Source organism: Leuciscus leuciscus (genome assembly GCF_965113295.1).
Source record: "Leuciscus leuciscus genome assembly, chromosome: 5".
In the NCBI taxonomy this organism is placed as follows: Eukaryota; Metazoa; Chordata; class Actinopteri; order Cypriniformes; family Leuciscidae; genus Leuciscus; species Leuciscus leuciscus.
Window position 1 is genome coordinate 35,349,058 of NC_138729.1, and position 27,792 is coordinate 35,376,849.

Below are 27,792 nucleotides of genomic sequence, written 5' to 3' on the forward strand. Positions count from 1 at the left end.
GTGCTGAAACTGACCTGTGCACTTCACGGATTCGCTTTTGAGGGACTGTACGAGAGCAATTTCAACAAAACTGAGCTGCAATCAAAGACAGAAGAAGGATCTGGTAAAAATCACTCATTAACATTGGACCTTTTTTTCTGGGACAGTATCAAAAGGAGTTTGGAAGTCTTTTTTCCCCCAGAATTATGATCTGATTTTACCGTTTTGAATCTGCAATTTTTCTCAGCTGCATCACCAAAACAAGTGTCTGAAAGGACAAATGCACATTTGATATTAATTAGACTCGCAATGGAGGTATCAAACGGGTCGAGCTTTGGGATCGAGTCTATTCTTTCTCACAGACCTAGCAGTCCGTGTATGTCCAAAGGGGACTGCGGGTCTCCAGCGGAGTTGAGCCCGCGGTCGGACCTGGACAGCGGCTGCTCGTCGCCTCCCTCCCCGAGACGGACCTCAGTAGAGGACGCAGTGCAAAGACACGCTCGCGCTCTCGGACTGGACTCTCCTTTACAAATATCCCAGCAACCGAGAACAGTCACGTCCTCGTTCTTGATCAGAGACATACTAGCGGACTGCAAACCTCTGGCAGCCTGTGCTCCTTATTCCAGCACTGGACAGTTAGCACAAGATGCTGAAGACTGTATGGACAAACTTCACAGCAATTCGTCCTCGGACAGTGAATACAGGGGTGAGACACTCTAAGCTTGTTTTTTTTAATAAACACATCTTGCAAAGAAATATTGAAGCTAAATATATAGCCTACTCAAAAGATTTCTAATAGAAACAATTACATTTTTGTTTTAACATTTTATATTCTTTTTATATTCGAATTCTGTTCAAATGAATTGTGCGCTTTTACATTTCTAAGAAATCAGGTAAAACACAAGTCATATATATAGCTAAATTATTCTGTTTAAAATCAAGATCTAAAATAAGAAAGAGGTTTTTCTAAGAGATCACGAAATAAGTAGACTACGAATAAATAGGCAGCATTGCTTACACCCGTAAAGAAAAATATATCAAATTTAGATTTTTATCATCATACTTTCGTTTTTGTTTCACTTTGTTCCTCTAACGCAGTTCAATGTAATTAATTGTCAAGGTATTTAAATTAGAAATAATCTCTGTTTTGGAGGTCACTTTAGTCAAAATTTCTAATGGTTTCAAAACCAAACTAAATTTCCCTGGTGATACAGATACAATCGAGAGGATCTATGTGCTCTGATTAGCAATAAAGGTGTTTCATTAAATAATTTTGGATTTGACCATCTGATGATAAAATGTGTATCCTAAAGCGTCTCATGATAGGCTATCAATCCGCATTTGAGAGTCTCAAGTTCTCACTGCAGCTCGATTAAGCTGCTTTTTAAATTATTTTAATGCAACATTACAACAATATAGGCCTAATTTTATCAACAACAAAAAAAGTTTTAGTGCTGTTGAAACGTCTGTCTAAACCACAGACATTTAAAATAATTAAACACGTGGAACTGAAGAAATGGGGGAAAGGCAATAAAAAATTTTTTTTTAAGTGTTTCTGTCAAAATGACAAATGCTGATGGTGTATTTGTTTTCAGTGAAAGACGAGGCTGATCGCGAAATCTCCAGCAGTAGAGACAGCCCCAGCTCCAGGCTGAAGAAGCCTCGTAAAGCCCGCACTGCGTTCACTGATCACCAGCTGGCGCAGCTCGAGCGCAGCTTCGAGCGTCAGAAGTATCTGAGCGTGCAGGACAGGATGGAGCTGGCAGCATCTCTCAACCTCACTGACACACAGGTCAAAACATGGTACCAGAACCGCAGGTGAATACAAACATCTTGTGAAACATCATAGCCTATTTTATTTGTTACAGTCAATGATACAGAAGTAGCTTATTAAAGAAGCTGAGTCATAATGTGGACTGAAACATTTTAAAAGGTAGGCTAGGCTATAAATATTGGCCTAAAAGTTTTATATTAAGAAAAAAAAAAACACGAAAGGTTTTATATTTTTGGAATATTATTTATATCAATATTATACTGTAAAAGAATTGTTTGTTGCGGTTGCTGTCATGCTGTCAAATTAAACACAACGGGGAAAAAAGTTGTGCACAACTACAACCTCGCACACCATGAGTCCAACACATTTAGTTATAAATAATAAATTACTGCATCGTGTATCAATAATTTAACTTCCGAGTAGTAATTAAACAATTGCCAAAATTATGAATTATTTATCTGAAATGGCTCTTTGCTGAGTGACAATTTGACGGATGAGTGTTCAACAGGATATTACACGGATTCATCCTCGACGAACAAAACTTTCCATGAATCGGCAAATACTTGTTCACAGTTTACCAATTAACATTCAGAACACTAACTGCATTAAGGCGATTTTGGAATAGGCCAAGTAAATAGCCTATTTGTAATATTTTTAATGATGTTGGCTTAAGACATTTTGGTTAGGCTACACTTTATTTTAAGGTGTCCGTCACTGTAAAAAAAATATTTTCATGATTTGAAATTGTTATCACGACTTTTTATCTTTTGTTAAATCAACTTATATAATTAATGTGGTTCAGATAGGCCGAACATCATATTTTGAGTTTCTATTTATTAAACCAATCTCCTTTGTTGTATTAACTCAAAATTTTTATTTCAATGGACTAAATATTTTAAAGAAACCAGGTCACTTTTTTAAGTTAAACCAACCATTTTTTTGTAGGCCTAATAATAATTAACTAGCTACATGTTACTTACTAAGGTTAGGGTTTGATTTAGGGTTAGTTGCATGTAATTATGCATAATTTATAGTTATTACTACAGTAACTACATGTAACGTGTAACAAGGACACTGTACATAAAGTGTTACCGACATTTTTTATTGGGCTACTATTGCTTTAGTAGCAACTTATGGCTACTAAAGATGCCTATTAAATATACATCTGCACCTTAATTTAAAAAAAAAATTCAAATCACCAACTTTTCTAATGGTAGGCTACTTTGCATGACCTCAACAAAACGTTCGTTGTCATAATGTCAATTAATGTGAAAAAGTAAAGACCTAAAATACAGACACCTAAAGGCTTTGTTTTATGTCTTTGTTTTATGGTTTTAGTGTCACATGACAAAATGGCTTCCTGCATGTTAAGTTAGGGTACTCCACACTTTGATATGGCTTACATGTTTTTCCCAAAAATATTTTATTATTATTATTGTGCTAAACTACGAGAACAATTAATTTTCTCCCCAAAAATGTCATCCATTTAGTGAGAATATTTTAAGAAAACGCGAACACTATAATAATGTAAATCAATGAGGCCTATGTTTGTTTGTTTCAAACAGAACGAAGTGGAAACGGCAGACAGCAGTTGGGCTGGAGCTGCTCGCGGAAGCAGGGAATTACTCAGCTCTACAGAGAATGTTCCCATCACCCTATTTCTACCCACAAAGTTTGGTCTCTAACCTCGACCCGGGACCAGGGTTGTACCTCTACAGAGGGCCGTCCGTGCCTCCACCACCGGTTCAGCGGCCTCTGGTCCCGAGGATCCTCCTGCACGGTCTTCAGGGCGCCGGAGATCCAGCGTCTCTCTCTGGAGTGATACCGAGACACACGTCGCGATGAACTGATCCAACCTGACAGCAGCTCCAACCTCAGGAACGACAGAAGGGTTGCGCTTGGACAATAGCTACCCATGTAACTGAAAATAGAAACGCGCAATAATAGACTTTCCAAATGACTCTGACCAAAAGGCGAATGCTAACTATTTATTAAACTTCAACGTGCGAAAGAAGTTATCAGAAAATTATTTGTTGAGGTTCCATCCCCCCATGAACCTCGTGACTGTTTTCTGATATGAACTCGCTTTTCCCATAAGAAATGGCGTGGTTTATTTGCACAAAATTATGACGCAAACTAACCAAAATAAACATCATAAAATAATTGTAGTCAACTTCAGTGGAACCATAGGCAATACTGAAAAACTGTGGATTTTTTTTTTATTCTGCCTAATGTTAAAAATGCATTTTACGAACAAAAATAATAAAAATAAAATGACTGATTAACAAATGTTGTATAACTGAAATGTAATTTGTCACCGATTATTGTGATGGTGGTTGTATTGCTGTGCGGCTGTTTAACAAAAAAACAACAACAACAAAAAAACAAGTTTCCTCAATGAAATTCACAGATCAGCGCAAACCATGGCTCTGCAACCTGTTTAGACACTTAAATTGTTTTTGTGGAAATAGTGTTGTGGTTATGGGTACTTTTCAACCCCAGTTCAACAGACGCCAAAATACTTTTCTAAATAAAAGACTGTGAATTTGTCACATATGACGGGAGTCATTTATTCTTCGATATCCTCTTGGTTAAGCAATTATTGTATATTTTTTTGTGGATATATGATGCATAAAGTGGGCTTTAAAAATTAGCAAATATGTTTATACACAGGGAAAAAAATTCGAATTTGTATAAATGCATTAGAGCCGCAACGGAACAGAACACCCGACAGCCCGTGAACGCAATAAAAATGTCCTGTTTCCTGGGCTCATATTGCGAAACGCGAATACCACTTTCTCACAACAATCTGCATTTACATCAACATTTACGTTTTTAATTAACACAACCATACAAACTACTGCCAATGGAAACCTTTTGTGAGCCCTCTTCAGGCGCTTCGTAAAGAGCAGTTCACCCACACCGAAATGAGAGTAACTGGGTAAGTGGTTTGTTGTGTGGGTTTAATTGACCAATCATAATAGGCGTTTCATTATTACAGACCAATCAATTTTTTTTTACAATAGGCCTTTACCGTAATAAAGCGACCGTGAAACGTAATATTCCAGTCAAATTTCTTTTAGGGCTTGCAGCGAAGACTCGGCCAAAAGACAGCAGCTGGTGACCGGGCGAGACAGACTCAACGCTTGGACAGCTGGTCAGCGTAAGCCTCCATACATATCCAGCCCTATTTACCTGACCAAGCCGAAATTCAAGCCAGGGAAACGAGCTAAAAAGCTTTTAACAAAGACTATTTTTGCGTGGTGTTCTCGTAACATTGTGTAGACAACATGAAAAAGGCATGATTCTGAAAAGACATTGGATTCAATTCAATGTAGAGCCCAAAATTAAATAACAAACACGCATCAAATACAACAATTTTTTATGTAAAATTCTGTCTGTTTTACAACATTTTTAGAAAACAGCTCAAGTTGGTGTACATCATTGCTCAAATAGTCATATTTATGGCACCACATTTTTATAATAAAATTCACTGAGCATTAAAACATCCCAGATGCATTTCACTCCAATAGGCGTATTTTACCATCTGCATCAAAGCTTCTGCATGGAGCAGGTTTTCAGACTGCTGCTGACCAGTCGCGCTTTGTTCCAGGTAAAAATGTCACCGTGTAAAAACACCTGTGAGTCCAACCATGAGAATCCACCTGCCACGAAGGCTCCGACCTCAGCACTTTTCGGCCGGAAAGAGCATCTCGGATCTCGCTCCTATATCTTCCACCTCATGCAGATTCCTCTTCCTCTGCTTGACCTTTCTTCTTTTTCCTCTTCTTCATAGACTTGGATTCTCCCTCTATCCCACTGAGATACTCTGAGCGCATTAGGTTTGACACCCGCTCCTTTGATGTGAGTTTCTTGGGAGGCCTGAAAAACATTTAAATGAAGAGCTACTATCACTCTTATTAAAAAGCCTTTCCTCTCAAAATCAAAACAAAAAGAAACTAACAACAGCACAATAAACAGCTCATGATGAACAGAAAGAGTGTGAATCGCTCTAAACATTTCAAAAGCATTCTGAAGCACAGAATCTGAGATTCATCCAGTAAAGAGTGGAGGTAGATAAGAATCTGGCTGAATAAATTTCCCACTGTCGTCAATAAAAGGCTCGTAGACAGCAGCGGGGGCCTGATGTAAAACTAGTGACTGTTTATCTAATCAATAACTCTGGAGAATGAAGCGGCGCTTTGCCCCCATGGGGCTGCTTAAGGATCCAATACACACACATCTACCTCATGGTGACACACGACACACTCTACCCCCAGGGCTTAGAGCAGCTATGAGACAGCAGTTATTGTTCTTTTGGTCCCTGAGCGCTCTACAAGGACCCCTACAGGCGATAAGCAGGATGTATGCAGACATACACAATGGTGTATATTATAGAATACCACTATACAGTATTTACACTTACAGAAAGACGTGTCATAAATATATGCCTCAGCAGCAGTGCTCCATCAGCTAGGTATAACAGAGTTCAAATCAGACACCCATCAAAGTTCTCAGAAACAAAGAACGTATAGAGGGAGATCTGCAAGCAGGCCGGGCAACAAAATTGAGCGAAATTAACAAAAGCGCCTGGCCACAAAATTAATACTGTGGCGAGCAGGACGAGGCAGAGGGCCGAGGGAGAACGGCGCGAGGCCGGTGGCGTGATTGATGAGCGACACCTGCGCGACGCACCGGTCTCGTATCTCTCACGGACGAGCGGAAGCATTAAAGGAGGAGCGACGACAGTGAAGGAGGAGAGAGGAACAGGCCTGGATTTGTGTTTTTGTTTTATTATGCGTGGCAGCAGTCGTCTGTGAGGGACTTTTATTTTCATTTTGTTGTTTGGTTATTTTACGTTATTAAAGTCTTTGAATGTTTGCCAGTTCCCGCCTCCTCCTTCCTATAACAACGAACTTCATTACAAATACAATGATATGTCCATAACTAACACCCTCAAAACTATTCACAGCCAGACTAAGATGGACCAAATAACAACAAAAAGACAATCCTGTGGGACGTCCAGATCTAGACACAGGTTTCCCATTCATTCTGACCAATGAGTCTCTATGATTTGCCTTTATCAGCCATTTATTATCTCTATTTTATAGATATTTTCTACTTTTGTATTTACTAATTGTAATTTAGCCCCCCCAAAAAACATATATATGCACTACTGTTCAAAAGTTCGGGCCAGTAAGAATACATTTTTTTTTTCAACAAGGATGCATTAAATTGACCAAAAATGACAGCAGACTATAAAATATCATGTTAATTCAAGAAGCACAACCGCTTTCATCATTGATAAGAAATGTTTCTTGAGCAGCAAATCATCATATTATAATGATTTCTGAAGGATCATGTGACACTGAAGACTGGAGTAATGATGCTGAAAATTCAGGAGGAATAAATCACATTTTAAAAGTTATTAAAATGGTTATTTTTAATTGTAATAATATTTCACAATATTACTGTTTTATATCAAATAATAGCAGCCTTGGTGAGATGCACCATACATAAAATATATGAGCAAATAAAATATATTTACTACTAATTTATATATATATATATATATATAAAAATCCTGCAAAAACAAAAAATAGAATTAAACCCTCAGTAGGATTGATGCGTGTGTATTTTTGGTTGCCTGTAATGGCCTCTCTTCTGTGTACCAGAGGTCTTTGTTGTTCAGTTACGGGTCCATAAGTGTGTGTGTGTGTTTATATTGGTGTGATCTGCTCATTAGAGAAATCTTGCCTGGACATGGACAGTGTATACCACAGCCAGCTGTAATGAAGTCTCTCCTGACAGGACGGCTAGACTCGACTGAGACCGTAAGGCACAGCGCAGCACAGCACAACACAGCAATGTCACACACATGCACACAATTAGGCTGGGAATGGTAAATGTTAATAGGGCCAAAGCACTGACCAGTTAAGTTGCATCGACATAGTGCAGCATGAATATTCTATATGGAGTGATGACTGGTTAATATAGATGTCAGCTGTCAGCTATGACGGCTGATAAGTTCATTACGGGTGTTGTCTGTTGTCTGGGCAGTGGAGAGAGAGTGTGAGATGCGTTTGGGCTGCTCTGGGGGCAGCTCCTGTGGGACTGACCTATTGTCCCGCTCCATGGGTTTCATTCACAGGTCCTGCTGCAGGTCACCCTGCCAATTACTAGTGGTTAGACACAAGCTTCTCCCTATAGTGTCTGAGCCAGCATGTGGCACAAGTCAAAACTCCGCACTACCATAAAGAAGTGCACATGTACAAATGAACCCATAAAACGACTTCATATAAAATTGCGAAATTACAAAATGGATGAAATAAGCAGGGCTTAATTGAGGGAGCAACTGGCACCTAATCAAGGTTTTTTTTTTTTGACAAATTAAAGAATCGCTTGATAAAGATGTTTTTTATGTTTTTAACAATCACTGCTGTTTATTGTGATTACAGGGCGTTTTAGTTTATAGACCACAACAATTCAAGTTAATTAAACTAGGTAGTTTTTGTAGCTGATTGAATATAAATTTGTGCCATGCTTGGACCTCATACATTAAACAATAACCAATAATATTTGTGTTTTTTTAATAATATTTAAGTACACATTTATAAACCATATTTCCCATTGTTTATACACTATAAACCATATTTAAATGTATAAATGTTGAATAAAAAAAAAAAAAACTTATTTATCATTCATTATTATTCATCAGTATCAATTCTAATTATTACAAAAAACAAACAAGCAAGCAAAAACAATTTTAACATTCAGAATTAGTTGTATAAATGAAATAAAGGTATTTTATTATTATTGGTTATTGGGAGTATCATGTATACTCATTTTACACACTGTCAATGTGTCATACACCTGTCAATAACCTGGCTTATATAAGTCTGAAGATTCTAAAGTAAAGTACATCACAGAAAGAGTTGCCAGTTTTTTTTTTAATTGAACATACCTGATAAATGACTGGTGGTTCAGTGAGGGAGCCAGCTGTGAAATCAGTAACGGCTCTGAATGATTCACTGACACTGATGGAGTGAGTCTGACTTCAAACGGCCCACGAGTGGAGCAAGCGAGTTTGGAGCCATTTTGTGAATTTTAAATAATTTCTTCATGATTCGGACATTGCAACTCACGCTGACAGCCTAAAATAATAGCCTAAAGCCCTGAAAGGATTTTTACCCTATAGTTTTACATGTTGAGAATGTTCACATTGCCCTTCCGGAATAAGATATTTTGTAAAGAACGACTATTGGGACTCTGTTTTCCACTGAAATAAAAGGACGCTACTCAATTAAATTTAATGTGTCACTAACCTTTGAGTTAAGCAACTTTAACATCAGTTTTACCAAACTGTACCTGACACCCCCTTCACAGCACAGAGACGGCACGCAGGGGCTTTTGAGCCTTTATCTCAAAGGCACACCGGAGAACAGAAGGTGGGATGAAAGACAGGGAAGTAAAATACAGCAGAATACACTGACAATAACAGAAATTTTCAAATGACAGTTTTGGTCTGACAAGAGAACTGTGATCATTGCATGCGCGGGTTAGCTATGAAACACATGCTATACCCTAAAGGAGAGGCCTGTATGTGAATATTCATTATTTAAAGTCCCCCTGTGGTGAAAATCAAGTTTTTAATGTTGTTTATATGTCTATATGGTGTTTTTAATATGCTTTAAGACAAACCATGTACAAATTCATAAGTCAACAACACCATTGCTGATTATTTTCTTTTTAAAACTGCATTGAACCAAAGACAGTCTCAAAAAAGCAGTTTGAAATCGCTGGTGTTTCTGACGTCACAAACTACCTTTTAACCAATCACGGCAAAGTGTGATCGTCAAGAAGTGGATCTTTGAGCTGGTGTGAGGAGGCAGGGCTAATTTGCATATTCATAGAACCTCGTATACTAAATGAGGCAAGAGTTACATTCCGGCTATTTTAAGGCATGAAGATATTTTTTTCAGGAAAAAACATTTAAATATGTAATTTTGGTGATCAAAGAGAGATCAATAATACAATTATTGACTACAGGGGGACTTTAAACATATGCACACGACACGGATATAGATAGAGCTCCACCTCACTATGTGGCAGTAATGACGTTCAAGTTTGGCTCTGGCTCAGTTTAATTAAGTGTCCTGCAGAGAATCTGACACATACACGCTCGAGGGCTAGTCCGGACATGGCCTTTGCTAACCAGACCTCAAGCTTGCAGCACCACATTCAATCCTATGGGAAATGACCACTAATAACCCTGCAGTGTCAAGCACTAGCCAAACCTCATATTAATGCCTAACAACCATACTGTGATGTACTGGCCATATCATCGGTACATAGTCCTCACCATAATCCTTACCATCACATTCACAAATTACACCTACTTACACCAAAGACTGCTATCAGATTAAAGGGATATTTCACCGCTGGAAAGATTAATGTGTATTTAAATTGGGTCATTTATGTAGTAGAAATGTGAAATTATTTTAGAAGTTGGTGCCTTCTAGACTGAGAAAAGCCAGAAAATGTTTTTTTGGCTCATGTGGATGAAAGACAACAACTCCCAGAATGCACTTGCTTCGCTGCCCTACAAGGCCACTCCTGTGGGCAGTATCAGAAGATATCAGAAGTATACAGAGGGCAGTATCAAAAGAAATGATACAACTAGGCTACTAGTTGACTCGAAACTGAAAAGACGCCGTTTTATTGTGAGATCCCACCCCCTACGGGCGGGCTGAAAACATGCGGAACTAGCTCCTACTACTGGCTGTAGTCTCTAGCCAGAAAAAGCCTCCGATGACGTAAAATTACGATTTTTGCGTCATCTGAGTTATTTTTTCCAGACACACAATACAGAAGTCTCAGAGGGACATGAGGGAGGGAAGCACAGTCATTCGAAAATACTACCGGGTTTTTACTGATACAAAGCTTAATGCGAATCGGTGAAGTATCCCTTTAAGTAAATCAGACCTGAATATAGTATGCATTGAAAGCAACAAAAACAGCTCTTTATAAAGGATGTCATATTCAATATGTTTTGGGAATAACACTGCAAGGGCATCACAGCATAAAGGAAGTCGAGGGAAAATGAGAGGGGCGAGTGTATCTAAGGTGAAAGGTAAAACGTACTGCTGGTAAAGGCAGGACTTGACTAGTCCTCTTTGACCCTGAAGAGCTCTGCTACAGTGAAAGACTTGCAGCTGCCAAGAGTGTGTGTTTGTGTGTGTGTGTGAGAGAGCTGTGGGCTTTTCTCCAGCGCAGCCGTGCTGGCAATTTTCAGAGCAGCCTTTACAGGACACTTACAGTAAAACATCCTAAAAAATGTCTCAAAGGCATTTCTCTTCTCTTTTCTTTAAGAAATGACACTAGATAAGTGGGTGAATGTTATAGCCAAAAAGGATATTGGTGGTTTCACATGGGCTGTGTTTTGCTTAACACAAGCTTTATAGTCTTGCAAAAAAAGTCAAAAGTACTGGTACTTCGAAGACTTGTTGATATTAAAATAAATAAAAATGCAACAATTCCTATTCACTCTCTACAGCATAAACAGTACCATGTCTACAAACTCAATTGAGTTTTGCAGTGGCTGTGTTTTGAGTTCTCATTTTGATTTGAGAGAAGCAGATCAAGCATTTGTTTCTTTGTTTTTTATTCATTTAAAAGGAATGTGGCGAGCAGGACGAGGCCGAGGGCCGTGAGAGAACGGCGCGATGCCGGTGGTGTGATTGATAATGAGCGACACCTGCGCGACGCACCGGTCTCGTATCTCTTACGGAGGAGCGGAAGCATAAAGGAGGAGCGACGACAGTGAAGGAGGAGAGAGGAACAGGCCTGGACTTCTGTTTTTTAATTTTTATTATATGTGACAGCGGTCGTTCGTTACCCTGGAAATCCAGAGTTCTCGCGAGAGCACAATTTGAATTTTCTCAGCGAGTTCCTCTGGCATTGAGTAATGATGCTCATTAACTATGCCCTTGTATTCGAGCTGCACCAATCACATCGGGTTATCTGATATAGGCAGACCAGAGGCGAGCTAAACAGATGACGACAGCGCTGCAACGTCGAAGTCATTAGTAAACATTGCAAGATGGCTATGGATGACCACCAGTCGTTTGAAACGGCTTTGGCCGCTACAATTAACGAGTTAGACTTGGCTTTTTATCTAAAAGAGGAACAGAAGACAGCGCTCGAATCGTTCTTTTGCAAGAAGGCCGTTTTTGCCGTTTTGCCGACCGCATACGGCAAGAGTCTAATCTACCAGTTAGCTCCGCTGGTAGCTAAGCGTATGGGGCTCTGGATACGTCACCCCGCCGTGTATTGTTGTGATTGGTCGTAGTGTTATCCAATTGCGTGCAATGAGATTTTCAAACGTATGCTTGGTGCTGCCCCTCGAGTTGGGCGATTTTCATTACTCTGTGCCAGACCCTTAATCTTTCGGATTTTCCAGGCAAGTCGCCCGTGAGGGGCTGCTGTCTTTTACTTTTGTTTTGTTATTTGTTTATTTTATTTATTCAAGTTGTTGAATGTTTGCCGGTTCCCGCCTCCTCCTTCTCACCACATCTAACCTTGTTACATGGACATTACTTGGAAAAAGATTACCTAATACTTAGACTACATGCCATTGCTTTAATTCAATGTTGTTAGCACTTAATAGATGCATTTAGCTTTCATGACAGTCATAAGTTAAATAATGAGCTATATTCCCAATTCTATATATAATTATGCACTTTTGGCATAAAACAGGATACACTAATGTTCAAAAGTTTGAGGTCAGCAAGATTTGTTTTTCATGTTTTAAAAAAAAAATCATGTTCACCAAGGCTGCATTAATTTGATAAAAAATACAGCTTAAAATAGTAATATTGTAAAAAAAATACAAATAAATATATATATATATATATATATATATATATATATATATATATTACAAATTACATATATTTGTTTTCTTTTTTAATAACTTTTAAAATGTCATTTATTCCTGTGATGGCAAAGCTGAATTTTCAGCATCATTACTTCAGTCTTCAGTGTCACATGATCCTTCAGAAAGCATTCTAATATGATGATTTGGTGCTCAGGAAACATTTATTATTATCAATGTTGAAAACAGTTGAACTGCTTAATGTTTTTGTAGAAACCGTGATACATTTTTTGCTCCCAGGATTCTTTGATGAACAAAGTTCAAAAGAACAGCAAGGATTTTAAAAAGAAATCTGTTGTAACATTAAATGTGTATTTACTGTAACCTTTGATCAATGTAATGCATCCTTGGTGAAAGTATTAATTTTGATAAAAGTATATCTTTTTGTACTGACCCCTAACTTTCGAACTGTACATGAGATTTGAGTTAAACAGAACACCTCCCTTTAATTTATAATCCATGTAAATGTATAAGTGAAATAAAACAGTGAAAACAATGACTGCTGAAGAGCTCACAAATATGAAATATTATGTGGGAAAAATATGAAAATGTTACGGAAGCCACAGAGGAAAATGCACCATCAAACAGAACACTGCTAAATTTATCTAAAAGAAGAACTAGATCATATTATGGGGCACCGCAAACTGTTTGACAGATTCATAAATTACTGTCCAATTTCTAAAACCTTGCAGTACCTCTTTGCTTTGTCTTTGCCCTTCTTGGAGTCTTTGCTGTTGTTAGGATTAGTGGTTATGGAGCTGCCCAGGCCCTGGGGTGCGTCCCTCAGGCCAAAGCTCTTAGCGGCGTGGCCCAGGTGCAGGTTGCGGATGTGGAAGACGTGTTTCAGACTGGAGGGGTATGTGGTGTATGCTCTTAGGAAAGACTGCAGTGCTACAGGACCCAAATAAAAAAGGGGCATTTAGAGCACAGGTAGCAGACATTTCCAAGTACTTAAATGGTTTTACTTGCAATAAAGGATTCATTTTAACACCAATTTAGACCCTGTGTACACCTGGTATTAAGATAAGTTTTGGTCGACCGGATCATACGTGGATGATGCTAAACACAGGTGTAAACGAGGTCTATAACTTTTTGAGCTTGTCCACAGGCAGTCAAAAATGGATTTGATCAGATTGCTTTCATAGTGTAAACGCTCATGTGGTCGAAACAGAAACAAAAGACCACCTACTCTCCTCCTACTGACCTAATGCCTAAACATTATGGGAAGTGCTCTAGCCAGACAGGATTTAAACTTTGTCAGCTGAAGACCCAAGTTTGGTTTGAAGACAAAAAATTTATCAAGCACAATGTTCTCTCACCATTCCTGATTTCTAACACACACTCACTGCGTTCGGCGTGGTCTTGTGGCTGTCAGAGCAAAAATTCAAGCTGCTGATCTCTGTATGTTTTTCGGTAGTGTCTCCGGTTGCAATCATATGTAAATTCCATGAACTTATTTCGTCCAGGGAAAAAAACACCATACATAGTAACTTGTGATCCGTTCGACCAAACGCATCTTAAAACCAGGTGTAAACAGGGCCTTAAGGCTAATGATATTCCTTAATTATAATGAATTATTAATTACATTCTTTTTTAAAAAATTGTTCATAAATAAAACATTTTATTTAATATTTTATTGTTGTTGTATTATTAAAACATTTAATTGTTTATTTTATTAAATACAAATCACAATTGCGTTAAAGGAAAATTATAAATGAATAATTATGATACAGAGGTTAAATCATTGTCAAAAATGTTACATTTCTTCTAGGTAATGAAATGTAGCTGGGCTGCAAAGCTGTAGAACAAAATATCAGTTTAACACAGTAACCCTGCATGATAATTAGTTTTTCATCTTACCGCTCTTCGCTGTTTGCAGAGACTCATTATTGGCATGAACATAATTCTCAAAGTCAGTCTGTAAAACGGTGGCTCTCTCTCGCACCTCCTGCTCAAAAGCAGCGGCTGATCTCTGCAGTCATGTACAAAGAGGCACACATCAAAGATAAACAACAGAAATCAGTGAAAAAAAATTAAAAAATCATTTTATTACATTAAAAGCCAATAAAAAAACAAGAGCAACATAAATGTGTTTGGTTATACACACTAATGACATCGCCCCTCCCCATCAATGACCTTTGACCCTCAAATGAGGCTGCTAACAAGGGGGGTGGCATGGGTGAGGATTACAACCAAGCTGATTGGTGCTGGGAGGGAAAAGGACATTAAATCAGGATTAGGACTGACTGAGCGCTGGCAGAAACATTCGCTCATTGTTGTCAGAAGGCTCTCATTGTCGAGAGAGGGGTAAAAAAGAGATAAAGAGAAAGCCATTCTTCTCCCACAGCTGTTCTCTAGACATGCATTTTCTACAACATGTGATCATCAACCAAGTTAAGAAAGTAATACTAGTTTTGCAGTCAAACAAGTCAACATTGACTCTTTGGGTCAGGATCACTGTTTTTAAGGTTTAGATGTCATAAGTTACCTTACTGTCCCATTTCCCTCTGCCTTTGAAGCGCTCGTCCTTTATCAAAGTGGCCAAGATGTCCACCATCTTCATCTCTGACAAACTGAGGGAGAGAGAAGCCAAAAGGTTTAGATGCATATTATAAAAGAAAATATGTATCAACGGGGGGAAAGAATTGCACCAACATATTCCAGACTGTGAGTTTTCTGGTTTAGATTGTTCAGCTAAACATATTGAGCTTTGCTAATGCTACCAAACTCCTTCTGCTCATCCTTTAGTACTGTAAACTGTAACATGAGCCAAATATGATAGTGCTTGTGCCAGCAGAACAGATTCATTCTGCTCACATGCAGAGAGACTGAGAGTGTGTTTTCTCTTCACACTGGCTTCCAGTGCCGAGATCAGCATAGAGTCATCAGTCCAGCTCTTGACTGTTATATTGTGGGCTTTGGAACAGAGACAAGACCATGTTTGACCATCTTTAATCACAATAACAGTCCCCTACTGCTGTGTCGGAGTTCATCGAAAATGATCAGTAAATCTGATATGGATGAGATGCCAGTCAGCACACCTGATGTTGTGATTGGCCAGCACATCCACAAAAGCCGTCTCAGAGGGGGTGAGGAAGAGCAGGCTGCTGCCCTGGGCTCCAATTCGTGCCGTCCGGCCCACGCGATGAACATACTCCGCAGCGGAAAAGGGAGGGTTGTACTGCAAAAAAAAGATATTCATTTTAAAAAGCGAAGAACTAGAAATTTGAATCAAGTTCAATTCTAGTAATGTTTGTTTGTTTTTATGCCAGCTTCTGTGGCTATTTTCATGGTGAGAAATTCCAGTAACAAAACTGGCTAAATTTTTTCTTGTACACTGGTGATTATGCAAATGACGAGATTTTATATATGAAGAAATCTAACCTGTATAATCCACGTAACCTGAGGCAGATCCAATCCACGTGCAGCCACATCCTAGGGGGAAAGTAAACAACAAAAACCCATTTAGATATTAATCTAATAAATCAATTTAACCATTAACTCAAAGCATCTTGTTAGTCTAGAAAAAACTCAATAGGGAAATGTGGAACCAGTGTTATTAACTAAACTATTGAATAAAAATCACTTAATTGAAATAAATATGAAGTTAAAAACAAATATTAAATGAAAAAAAGAAAACATAAAAAAATTGTGATTCATTCTACTGAATTTACTGTATTAAGGCCCCTATACTTTGATGTAATTTAGAACATCAGGCAAAAACTAAGTTAGTTTGGTGTTAACTTCAGAAGTTTGAAACACCTTGCCAAAGCGAACTTTCCTCAAAAGCTGCTTTATAGTAAAAATGAACTGAAGATGTAATTTGAACTGAAAGAGACACCTCATTTGAACATTTCTCAATCTTATCTCCAACACTCAACCTCAACTAGCCTAAACCCTAAGTTGGGGTGTCTGGAGTCTGTAGCTCTAGAGCTGATACAGATGGAGCCAACACAATGCCATGCCAGGCTGTCAGCAGGAATAGAAGCAGTCATTTACTTCAGGAGCCCTTCTGCAAAGTGACAAGATGGAGGAAAAGGAGGTGGACCGAGGGAGATGCACACACCTGCACCTAAAACCTTTGTATATCAAATAACTGATTATTTCTACATTATATCAATGCATCAATGAGGGATAAATGTGGGATTGCTGATGTCACAAAGAAAGAAAGTGGAGGGGATAATAATAATAGTAATAATTATTATTATTATTAAATAATTAAATAAAGTATTCCTAGAAACTGTGCAGGATGGGCCTCAAGTATGCACACACCTGGTTGGGAATCACTGCTTTAGATTGAAGTCAATGTCAGTTACCATACAAACGGCATGAAACTAAATGACTTACTGTACACAGTAGAACTCCAGTTTTACACTGAGAGAACTCCTGGAACATCTCAGTGCGCTCCTGAAGGGAGAGAAACAGGCAAGTTAAAAACATTTTTTTTTTAAGTGTATAAAAGAGAAACACTTGAGCTTAATTTGTTGTATGAGACATTATCACAGCAAAAGAAGTATCTGCACTTGTATCAGAACAAAAGATGAGGTGGAAACACAGATAAGAGCCCAACTTAAAATGGGATGTCCGACAGACCCTCTCTCTTTTTCAGCATGGAGCACAATCTGTTGTGTGCTGGAACAGCTGCCCGTCTCCTGCGGTTCGTCTCATCGGAGGAGACGTCCAGAGCTCAGCCTGTGCTGTCCCATTACCAAACCCATCCATAACACTCTATAGGCCAGCACCACACCCAGACCTGCTTTCCCATACATCTGACCAAGAGACTCCTGAGTCCCCTGCCCTACCAGTGCCATATGGGCGACCTACGGCAGCTCCATTTGTGTGGGGGTGAGGGTGCAGGCTGGACAGTGGCAGGATGCAGTTCCCCTGACACTGCCACAGGGCACCGACTGTGGCTGTTGCCTGAACGCCAGCTGGCAGAGTGCCAGCAGACCCCACTATTCAACCAGACCATGATGGTTTAACCCAGTGTCATATGCTACTAGTGCTTCTGGATGCTTTTAAGAGACATTGTCGTTTAAAAGAAAAAGAAAGTAAAATCTGAATAACAAAACTGAGGCAATATACTGTCCTAGCATGATGGATGCATAGACATCAGTGATGCGCGGGTCAATGTATAAACAACCCGCACCCGACCGACGTTTTCAACTAACCCGCCCGCAACTCGGACCGCAAAAAAAAAAAGAAGAAAATATTGTACCCGACCCGCTTCCTGACCCGCATTTTTTTAAAGTAGTAAATGCATAGCAAGAAGTACACATGACAAAGCCAGCACTTTGGTCATCATCTTTCATTATTTCGGCAAATGTCTCCCACATTTTGCTCTTTCTGTTTTTTGTATTTGCGGAGCTTCCACTCCCCAGTCTTCACCTTTTCTCTTGCCGCCTCCATCTCTACCTGCAGACTGAGCTCGTGCCTTCGCGCCAGTTATTCAGCCAATAAAGTGTAGCAGGCCTATGTATTTCATAGAAAATTGCATGTGAGCGGAGTGTGGAGCGGGAGCGAGCGGGCGGATCTTGGACAGAACGCAGAGCGGCATTTTTAAAAGGATGGAGCGTCGCCCTATTTCCCGCTCCAATTTCGCTCCGCGCACACCACGATTCTGAAGCATGCTCAGCCTGACTCAGTTGATGACTGCAAGATGGATTCTATTTTCAGTCAAAACTCGGCTCAATAATGGAGTTCAAAAAGTAGGCTACTTCAAAAAGGAAAATAAGAAGTCATACAGGTAGGCTACACTATAATATAAAACTAACTATAATGTGGTAGAAGAAAACGAATGTGGAGACATCGTTTCAGTCAGTAAAGATTCATTTTGGAATCTAAAAAGACACATCTCTCGAAAACATGCAGTGTGCTATCTGAACACGCTGGGAAGAAAGCAAAAGGTTAGCAAATTGAATGGCCTACGGTAACTTGTAACAAAGTGTAAATTAAATATAGTGTAATATTCAAACAATTGATACAAGCCCATTTCAATTTTAATCCTGCGCGCTGCGCAAAAGTTCAGTTATAAGAATGTTGGCCTAATAGAATTTAGCCAACTTTTAAAACGTTTATGTATATTTTTTTATATTTTTGTTTATATAAATTTTATTTATATTATTAGGCCCATTTATTCGTTTTATTTTACAGCAGTTTATGTGTACAATGGATATAAGCCCATTTAAATTTTAATCGTGCGCGTTGCGCAAAAGTTAACTTATCAAAATTCTGGCCTAATAGTAAATTTATTTAAAAGAAATGTATGTAGGCTATATTTTTGTTTATATAATTGTTATTTATATTATTAGGCCCATTTATTCGTTAAATTTTACAGGACTTTGTGTAGGCTATATTCCTTATAGCCTATATAGGCCTAATTTGAAATAAAACATTTCTATTTGAAAAATGTTGTTGTTGCTCATTAGTTGTTTAGGAGGTAAGGCTGTGGTCTAAGCTAACAGTGATATACATGTAGATTTTTTTTCCTTTTTTGGAGCGAGCGGGGGGCGATTTTGGTGGAGCGCGGAGCAAACTGCGTTGAGCGCTGAGCGATAAGCGGAGCGGCCTGATGTTTGAGCGGGGGAGCGGAGGGGTGGACAGTTCCGTGAGCGATGAGCGGAGATTCTCACCGCTCCACTCCGCTCATATGCTCTCTAGTACTATATAAATTACAAAGGTTTAATTGGCATCTTTATTTCAAACGACCCGACCGACCGCGACCCGAATATCATTAAAAATATTTTTGGATGACTCGTAACCGCGGGTGACCGCGGGTGACCGCAGGCACCCGCTCATTTCGGATCAACCCGCGCATCACTGATAGACATACTAGCCTTCAATGTATAAAAATGCAAAATAATTTGTTTTGTATTTAAACTTAAAATATAGAACTATGTTTGGAGGTCAATGCCTTTCCAGAATGACCAAGACTCTTCCAGTTGCACACACAAAAAAAATGGTTCTTCAGCGGTTCTTCAGGGGTTCTTTGCGGTGGTTAAGGTGCTATATAGCACCACTACCATTTAAAGAACCTGTTAAGCCCAGTTTGGTTCTTCAGCGGTTCTTTAGCGGTTCGTTGGGGTGGTTAAGGTGCTATATGGCACCTCTTATGGTTCTACATAGCACCATTTGACAAAGGTAGGTGCTATATGGCACTTAAAGTGGTTCCCCTATGATTACAAGCCAATGAACCACTTTTAGTGCTATTTAGCACCATTTTTGTTTAGAGTGTGTTCTTGATTCATGGATGATTTAAAAAAATATTCTTAAAGTGATTGCACTCACAAAAAACATATTCTACCCAATAACATATTTAAGAGCTTTGCATAACTAGAAACATGTATATTCATTATAAAAATTTACATTCATTTAAGATTTTATTACTTTGCAGGCTTAAATATCACACTTAGAAAATTCACTGATATTTTCAAGATTTTCATTACCGTGGGGACCCTGATATATTCACAGAAAACTAAAAATACTTTCTACTGATATACATTAAAGAGAATATATCATGAAAAATAGTATCTACACTACCGTTCAAAATTTCTATTTCAAATAAATGCTGTTCCTTTAAACTTTATACTCATCAAAGAATCCTGATAAAACATGTAGATTTCCACAAAAATATTAAGCAGCACAACTGTTTTCAGCATTATTAATAATAAGAAGAAATGTTTCTTGATCAGCAAATCAGCATATCAGAATGATTTCTGAATAACAGTGAAGAATTAAAAAAATAACTGAAATGGAAGAACAGGAATTATGCAGTGGCCAAAAATACATTAAATCAGAACCAATTTAAAGGTGTTCAGAGGTGTTCATCATTTCACATGCAAAGCGGTTAGTCACTTATAATAACCAATTATTTACATACGTAAAGTCAATAGTTAAAGACACAGCAGCAAAAAACGTAAGTGTCCTATGCGGGAGTTAATGGTCTAATACACTTGTGTGAGAATTAGCCTCTTTAAAACCCATAGCTCTTTTCTGGATTGGCACATAATGTCTCACCTCCTGTCTCATGTTGCCGTGGAGCCTGTAGAAGTTGAGGTCTGAGGTACGTTTGGTTGATGTGGTGTTGGGATTCTCACAGAGGACTGCAGTGAAGAGAGTGAGCAGGAACTCTACAGCCTCACAGCTGGATATGAAAACGATCAGCTTCTGCCGCTTCTCAAACTGTGTAAGAAAACACAGCAACATACATAAGTCCAGTGTCAGCAAGGTATGCATCTAATGTGCAATGTTACGAGCAATGTTACGAGCAAATTACTTTCTTGGTTACTGTAAACTAGCAGTAATAACATAGTTGGTTATCAGTTAAAATAGCTGAGAATTAAAATACATTTAGGTAATTACACAAACAATACTGTTCAAATGTTTGGGGTCAGTGAGATAAAAAAAAAAAAAGATAAAAAAAAAAGTATACTTTCATTGAGCAAAGATGCATTAAATTGATCAAAAGTGAGAGTAAATATATTTATAATGTTAAAAAGATTTGTATTTCAACTAAATGCTGTTCTTTTTAACTTCCTATTCATCAAAGAAACATTAAGCAATATCAATATTTTTTTATATTAATAAGAAATTATTCTTGAGCATCAAATCAGTATATTAGAATAATTTCTGAAGGATCATGTGACACTGAAAACTGGAGTATTCTGTATTTTTGATCAGATAAATGTAGCCTTGCTTATCATAAGAGACTTCTTTCAAAAACATAAACAGTATTGTATATTAGTAGGTAGTAAAGTTTTTTTGAGTGTCTTGTCAGTATCTGAGGCAAAAGCGGAGTTACAAAAATACAAAAGTTGCATAAATACAAAAAAACAACAGCAATTAAAATTATACAGATGTTTTACTTTGACATATGTAGTGTATATTAGAAGGACAAATAACTATATATATAGGGATCATCTAAAACAGCTCCAGCTTTGGTAGATTATAAAACGTTTGAATGATTCACATTAGTCAAACTGAAATGACACGAGGTGATCTACAGTGTACCACACAATACCACTGAGTGTTAATAACTGGGTTTTAACATTATGGTGTTCTCTACCTTGCATTTGGTTAGAATAAAGGCAGCCAAACAGACCAGGTGGAGTTTGCTGGGCACCACCACCACATGCTGCTGCAGTCTCTCAGGAACCGCGTAACTGTCTGACAGAGCCTGAGGGCCCGCCTGGGGAAACGCTTCAACTGTCTCCCCACTCCCCTCTGACACATGGATACTCACAGGATCCCTCATACTGATACTGGCTAATCGGGACAGCCCTGGAAATGCAGAGAACAGAGTCAAAAGTACGTCCATAGATAGTCCCCAAAAATGCTTTTGTGATCAAAAATGTTGTAAGAGTAAGACGTTTTTGTGAACCTTAAAACTGAAGGGTGCTATAAGAGGCTCAAAAACTTTCAGTTTTCATTGGGATAAAGAGCCTGTTTTCTCACGCCGAGCAGAGACAGACTGGACTTGAGAGACAACAACTCCTGTCAGCTCATCCCAGTCTGCTTCCACTAGAGTAAAGTAAGTATGGTACCTCCCACAGTCTAAAGTGAACGCTTGCGCCTCGGTCTCACTTTACAGCCAGACACACGCTCTCATTATGTGACAGTGATAGTGAGCGGACGCTGAGCTTACCCTCGGTGAGTGTGGCCGAAAGCAGCACATTCTGTCTGGCAAGTCCAGTGGCGTTCAGAGCATTCAGAATCAGAGTCAGATCTTTCTCAAAGCCCAAATCCAGAGTCCTTCAGTACAGAACACATATAATGGTAAAATCTGCAAAATAGGCTGCAAAAATACACCTGCAAAATAGGCTGCAAGAACTAATCGATAAAATTAGGGCTGCATGAAAATGAACATTCTGAGCCGAAATCTAAAATGTATAGCCAATTATCCAAATAAAGTATAGTCCAACAAAGCTATTACTATCAGAGCATGTACGCACAGCGTAGCAGGGAGCGGACCAGTGAACTTTTTTAAAGCACATAATGTCATTCTCAGTTCAAATCAGCAAACACACTGACCTGTCGGCTTCATCCAGAATGAGCCAGTGCACAGCACTGAAAGCTATACTAAGAGTGTTCTTGATGTGGTCCACCAGTCGGCCTGGGGTCGAGATCAGAACATTAATGCCCTTCCTCAGTCTGAAGTCAAGACAAAGACAGACAAGCGCAGACTGAAGTGACATTGCAGAATGAAATACACACTATCGTTCAAAAGTTTGGTTAGGTCAGTAAGACTTAAATCTTTTTAAAAGTCTCTTATGCTCATTGCTCACTATGGCAGCATTTATTTGATCAAAAACACAGCAGAAATAGTAATATTGTGAAACATTATTACAATTTGAATGAACTGTTTTCTATTTTAATATATTTAAAAATGTAATTTATTCATTTAAGAATCATGTGACACTGAAGACTGGAGTAATGGTGGCTGATATGGCAAAGCTGAAATTTCAGCATCATAACTCCAGTCTTCAGTGTCACATGATCCTTCAGAAATCATTCTAATATGATTTGCTACTCAAGAAACATTTATTATTATCAATGTTGAAAACAGTTGTGCTGCTGTTTTCATGAATCTTTTCTGAATAGAATCTTCATAAGAACAGCTTTTATGAGAAAGCTATTATTTTGTAACATTATAAATGTTTTTGCAGTCACTTTTGATCAATTCACTGCATATTTGCTGAATAAAAGTATTAATTTCTTTTTTTTTTTTTTTATCATACTAACTTTTGAACAGAAGTGTATTTGCAGCAAAGTTGAAATCTATTGAAAATGCATTCATAATAATGATATAATGAACTCTCGCAGACAATGCATTTTGTGTGTGTTTGTGTTTTTTTTTTAACCTGGCTTTTTCTGCTTTCCTTTTTTCTCCTCCCATCAGAACTCCTGGCACGATCCAGGTGAAAGGCTGAAAGGAATAAGTACATTGAGTGAAGATTGATTTGATTTACGTCAACTCAATTATGTCAATACAACATATTAATTTAGCAAAATTGCAAATTCTCACTTTTAGAAGCTTCTGAAACATCTGAAAGCTCTGCAGGGCAAGCTGAGGGACAACCAGAGACACATTCATGTTGGAAGGAAATAATAGTATACAACAAGAGGAAATGTATATGTGTTCATCCCCAAGATAAATCAGAAAATGTTGGTGGTTTTATATTAATTAATACAATACCTCTCTGGTTGGAACAATCACAACAGCTAAAGGCCCATCTGATCTCTGAAAAAGTACATTAAGTTTAATTTATAATATACAAGTTGTTGTACATGACTACAAATACATGATTAATGGTGCATTAGCTATTTTATTGGTAACATGTTCAGTCTGACTCAAAACTAATTGTGCCAATTTATTTGAATGTATATTGTGTACTTTTCTAACATTCATGTATTTCTAGTATTGTACGTTATGATGTGTGTAATGTGCAATGTTGAATGTATGACTGCTAATGACCCCAATTTCTCCACACAGGATCAATAAATGACATGTCTTTTTCAAAATAAACAAATGTATTAATTTTAGCCAACTATAATAAAACATAAATTATGAATGATTATGTGATCAGTCAGTAAAGTCCTGATGTTGAATGTGATGTTTTAGACATTCGTTGACTCGCCTTCACTTTAGGTTGCATCGCTTGTAAGAACTGAACCACTGGAATTCCATATGCCAATGTTTTTCCTGTACAAGGCATATACATTTTTCAAATTATTTTTGGTTTTTTTTCTTCTTCTTACTCTGATTCATCTAACTTAAACACTTTTGTGATTACTATTTTTTACAGCGCCAAGAAATAACACAACTGTCGAGTTAGTACTGCATGTGGGATTGTTGTAAATGGCATGAATCATGAACTGATCATTAAACAATACATTTAAGACATTCTTGGTTATTTATTACATTTAATTTAGTAATTTTAATATAAAAAAACGTATTAACACAAAAGAGGCCATAAATCCCACCTGATCCAGTCTGTGAGCGCACTACTGCATCTTTACCAGATATCAGCACTGGTATGGTTTGTTTCTGGACACTGGACACAGATGAAAATTAGAAAAATGACAAGAGACAGAGGAGGAGGACAATACAACGATGAGATGAAGCCTCAGTACCTCGTCATACTGGTCACATTCAACACCTTATGGAGCGTTGCCACCTGTGAAATTGTTTAGATGAGAAGAAGACTGTATAAGACTAAAGATAGGATGAGCATTTCAGTTGAGACATTTGTTAAGAGATATTGAGGTTTGTTCTTACCAGATGAGGATGTAGATTTAGTTCTTCAAATGTATTGCTGGTGAAGACTTTCTCCTTTACTAGATTTACAGCAGGACTGAAATGAGAAAAAAATGGCATGGAAAGGTCAATTTTGAGAAAGACCTGAGTCCATTCACACAAGCTCAAATGTGTTGCATCTACCTGAGGACATCAGGGATCTCTGGGTTGTTTCTGAAGAGAGACGATGTCTTGATAAATGGTCTGCCATGGTCTCCATGCTCTTCGGGAGCTTTCTTTGGAAATGTTTTCACCTTTGATGGCGACTTTGCTGCAGTGATTTCACTCTGGTCTCCGTTCTCCTCTGTGTCTCTATTATTACTCCTCCGAGAGGGGCTTTTGGGGGTTTGCAGCTTTTGCTTGTGTGTGTGCTGTTGACCAGTTTGATTAATCTTCCTCTGTTTGGAGGCGCTGCTCTCTTGGGGCTCAAAGACAGCCTTCCTCTTTGATTGTAGCTTTTTCTGTAACATCAATACAGACAGTACAGCACTTCACAATCAGGCTGAAAAGAAACGTGTGTAAAGCGGAGTACATCAGTGTGTGATGAAAATGAAAACAGAAGGTGGAGGACTGACTCACCTGTGCCCATTTCTCTGCTGATGTCAGATGACTTCGGTCTGTCTTTCTGTGAAACGTTACGGGATCTGAGGAGATGTTGAGCATTAGCATGTCCTCAGCCATGTCAGTAAGCAGGCTTTTTAAGACGCGGCGTAGTACCTAAATAACTATTCTAAACTCTCACAGATACCCGACTTCTTACAAAATGCTAAATGGCGTATTATCCTTCGTTTGAATAGCAGAGATGTCAGTTCCAAGCTAAACGCGAGTGAAGTTAACTTGTGAACAGTAAAAAAACAGAACATAAACAGCTGTACGTCTACAGAGTAAAGTTTCACACGTGTTTTTCCCCGTTCACTTCAACGTGAGGAGATTTCCGGGTAGTGAAGTTACCAAAATAAAAGTCCCGCTGCTTTACGCAGGTTAAAGAAATGGTTTTCAACTAGTTGACTTGTCCATCACAATATTTGATGCCTTTTCATATATTATATAATATTTCGTCCGGTATGTTCTGCTGTAAAAATGACAAAGCAGCAGGTTTTCAAACGTTTTTTTATTAATATAAATTCTCAATATATTAAATAATTAACCACAAGAGCTGTTTTCTTAAACAAAAATTTTGTTAAATTTGTTTTGATTAATAAAAATATCAGAAAACCTTTTTTTTTAAAATAAAGGTTGTTTAGGAACAATTCATTAATATATATACAGTGGGGAGAACAAGTATTTGATACACTGCCGATTTTGCAGGTGTTCCTACTTACAAAGCATAGAGGTCTGTATTTTTATCATAGGTACACTTCAACTGTGAGAGACGGAATCTAAGACAAAAATCCAGAAAATCACATAATATGATTTTTAAATAAATAATTTGCATTTTATTGCATGACATAAGTATTTGATCACCTACCAACCAGTAAGAATTCCGGCTCTCACAGACCTGTTAGTTTTTCTTTAAGAAGCCCTCCTGTTCTCCACTCATTACCTGTATTAACTGCACCTGTTTGAACTCGTTACTTGTATAAAAGACCACAGTCTCAAAGAAAACCATTAGTAACGCACTACGCCGTCATGGATTAAAATCCTGCAGCGCACGCAAGGTCCCCCTGCTCAAGCCAGCGCATGTCCAGGCCCGTCTGAAGTTTGCCAATGACCATTTGGATGATCCAGAGGAGGAATGGGAGAAGGTCATGAGGTCTGATGAGACAAAAATATAGCTTTTTGGTCTAAACTCCACTCACTGTGTTTGGAGGAAGAAGAAGGATGAGTACAACCCCAAGAACACCATCCCAACCGTGAAGCAAGGAGGTGGAAACATCATTCTTTGGGGATGCTTTTCTGCAAAAGGGACAGGACGACTGCACCGTATTGAGGGGAGGATGGATGGGGCCATGTATCGCGAGATCTTGGCCAACAACCTCCTTCCCTCAGTAAGAGCATTGAAGATGGGTCGTGGCTGGGTCTTCCAGCATGACAACGACCCGAAACACACAGCCAGGGCAACTAAGGAGTGGCTCCGTAAGAAGCATCTCAAGGTCCTGGAGTGGCCTAGCCAGTCTCCAGACCTGAACCCAATAGAAAATCTTTGGAGGGAGCTGAAAGTCTGTATTGCCCAGCGACAGCCCTGAAACCTGAAGGATCTGGAGAAGGTCTGTATAGAGGAGTGGGCCAAAATCCCTGCTGCAGTGTGTGCAAACCTGGTCAAGAACTACAGGAAACGTATGATCTCTGTAATTGCAAACAAAGGTTTCTGTACCAAATATTAAGTTCTACTTTTCTGATGTATCAAATACTTATGTCATGCAATAAAATGCAAATCAATTACTTAACAATTATACAATGTGATTTTCTGGATTTTTGTTTTAGATTCCGTCACTCACCGTAGAAGAGTACCTATGATAAAAATGATAGACTTCTACATGCTTTGTAAGTGGGAAAACCTGCAAAATCGGCAGTGTATCAAATACTTGTTCTCCCCACTACATATATATATATATATACAGTGGGTACGGAAAGTATTCAGACCCCCTTAAATTTTTCACTCTGTTATATTGCAGCCATTTGGTAAAATCATTTAAGTTCATTTTTTCACCTCATTATTGTACACACAGCACCCCATATTGACAGAAAAACACAGAATTGTTGACATTTTTGCACATTTATTAAAAAAGAAAAACTGAAATATCACATGGTCCTAAGTACATTTACATTTAATCATTTAGCAGACGCTTTTGTCCAAAGCGACTTACA

The 27,792-nt window shown here is 38.3% G+C and overlaps 2 protein-coding genes across 2 annotated transcripts; one reads left to right on the forward strand and one right to left on the reverse strand.

Moving 5' to 3' along the window:
• Positions 1–68: 68 nt before the first annotated feature.
• Positions 69–4,998, forward strand: barhl1a (BarH-like homeobox 1a). Its single transcript, XM_082169851.1, has 3 exons — positions 69–685; positions 1,575–1,797; positions 3,319–4,998. The coding sequence occupies exons 1-3, from the start codon at positions 289–291 to the stop codon at positions 3,596–3,598; spliced, it is 900 nt and encodes a 299-aa protein (XP_082025977.1). The 5' UTR covers positions 69–288; the 3' UTR covers positions 3,599–4,998.
• A 120-nt stretch (positions 4,999–5,118) lies between these two features.
• Positions 5,119–25,915, reverse strand: ddx31 (DEAD (Asp-Glu-Ala-Asp) box polypeptide 31). Its single transcript, XM_082169850.1, has 20 exons — positions 25,564–25,915; positions 25,129–25,445; positions 24,967–25,042; positions 24,822–24,865; positions 24,672–24,742; positions 24,326–24,390; positions 23,884–23,928; positions 23,713–23,754; positions 23,549–23,613; positions 22,719–22,838; positions 22,333–22,439; positions 21,754–21,968; positions 20,706–20,870; positions 17,037–17,096; positions 16,074–16,124; positions 15,731–15,870; positions 15,178–15,262; positions 14,550–14,661; positions 13,385–13,580; positions 5,119–5,635 (listed from the first exon to the last, which is right to left on the reverse strand). The coding sequence occupies exons 1-20, from the start codon at positions 25,663–25,665 to the stop codon at positions 5,494–5,496; spliced, it is 2,220 nt and encodes a 739-aa protein (XP_082025976.1). The 5' UTR covers positions 25,666–25,915; the 3' UTR covers positions 5,119–5,493.
• Positions 25,916–27,792: the final 1,877 nt, after the last annotated feature.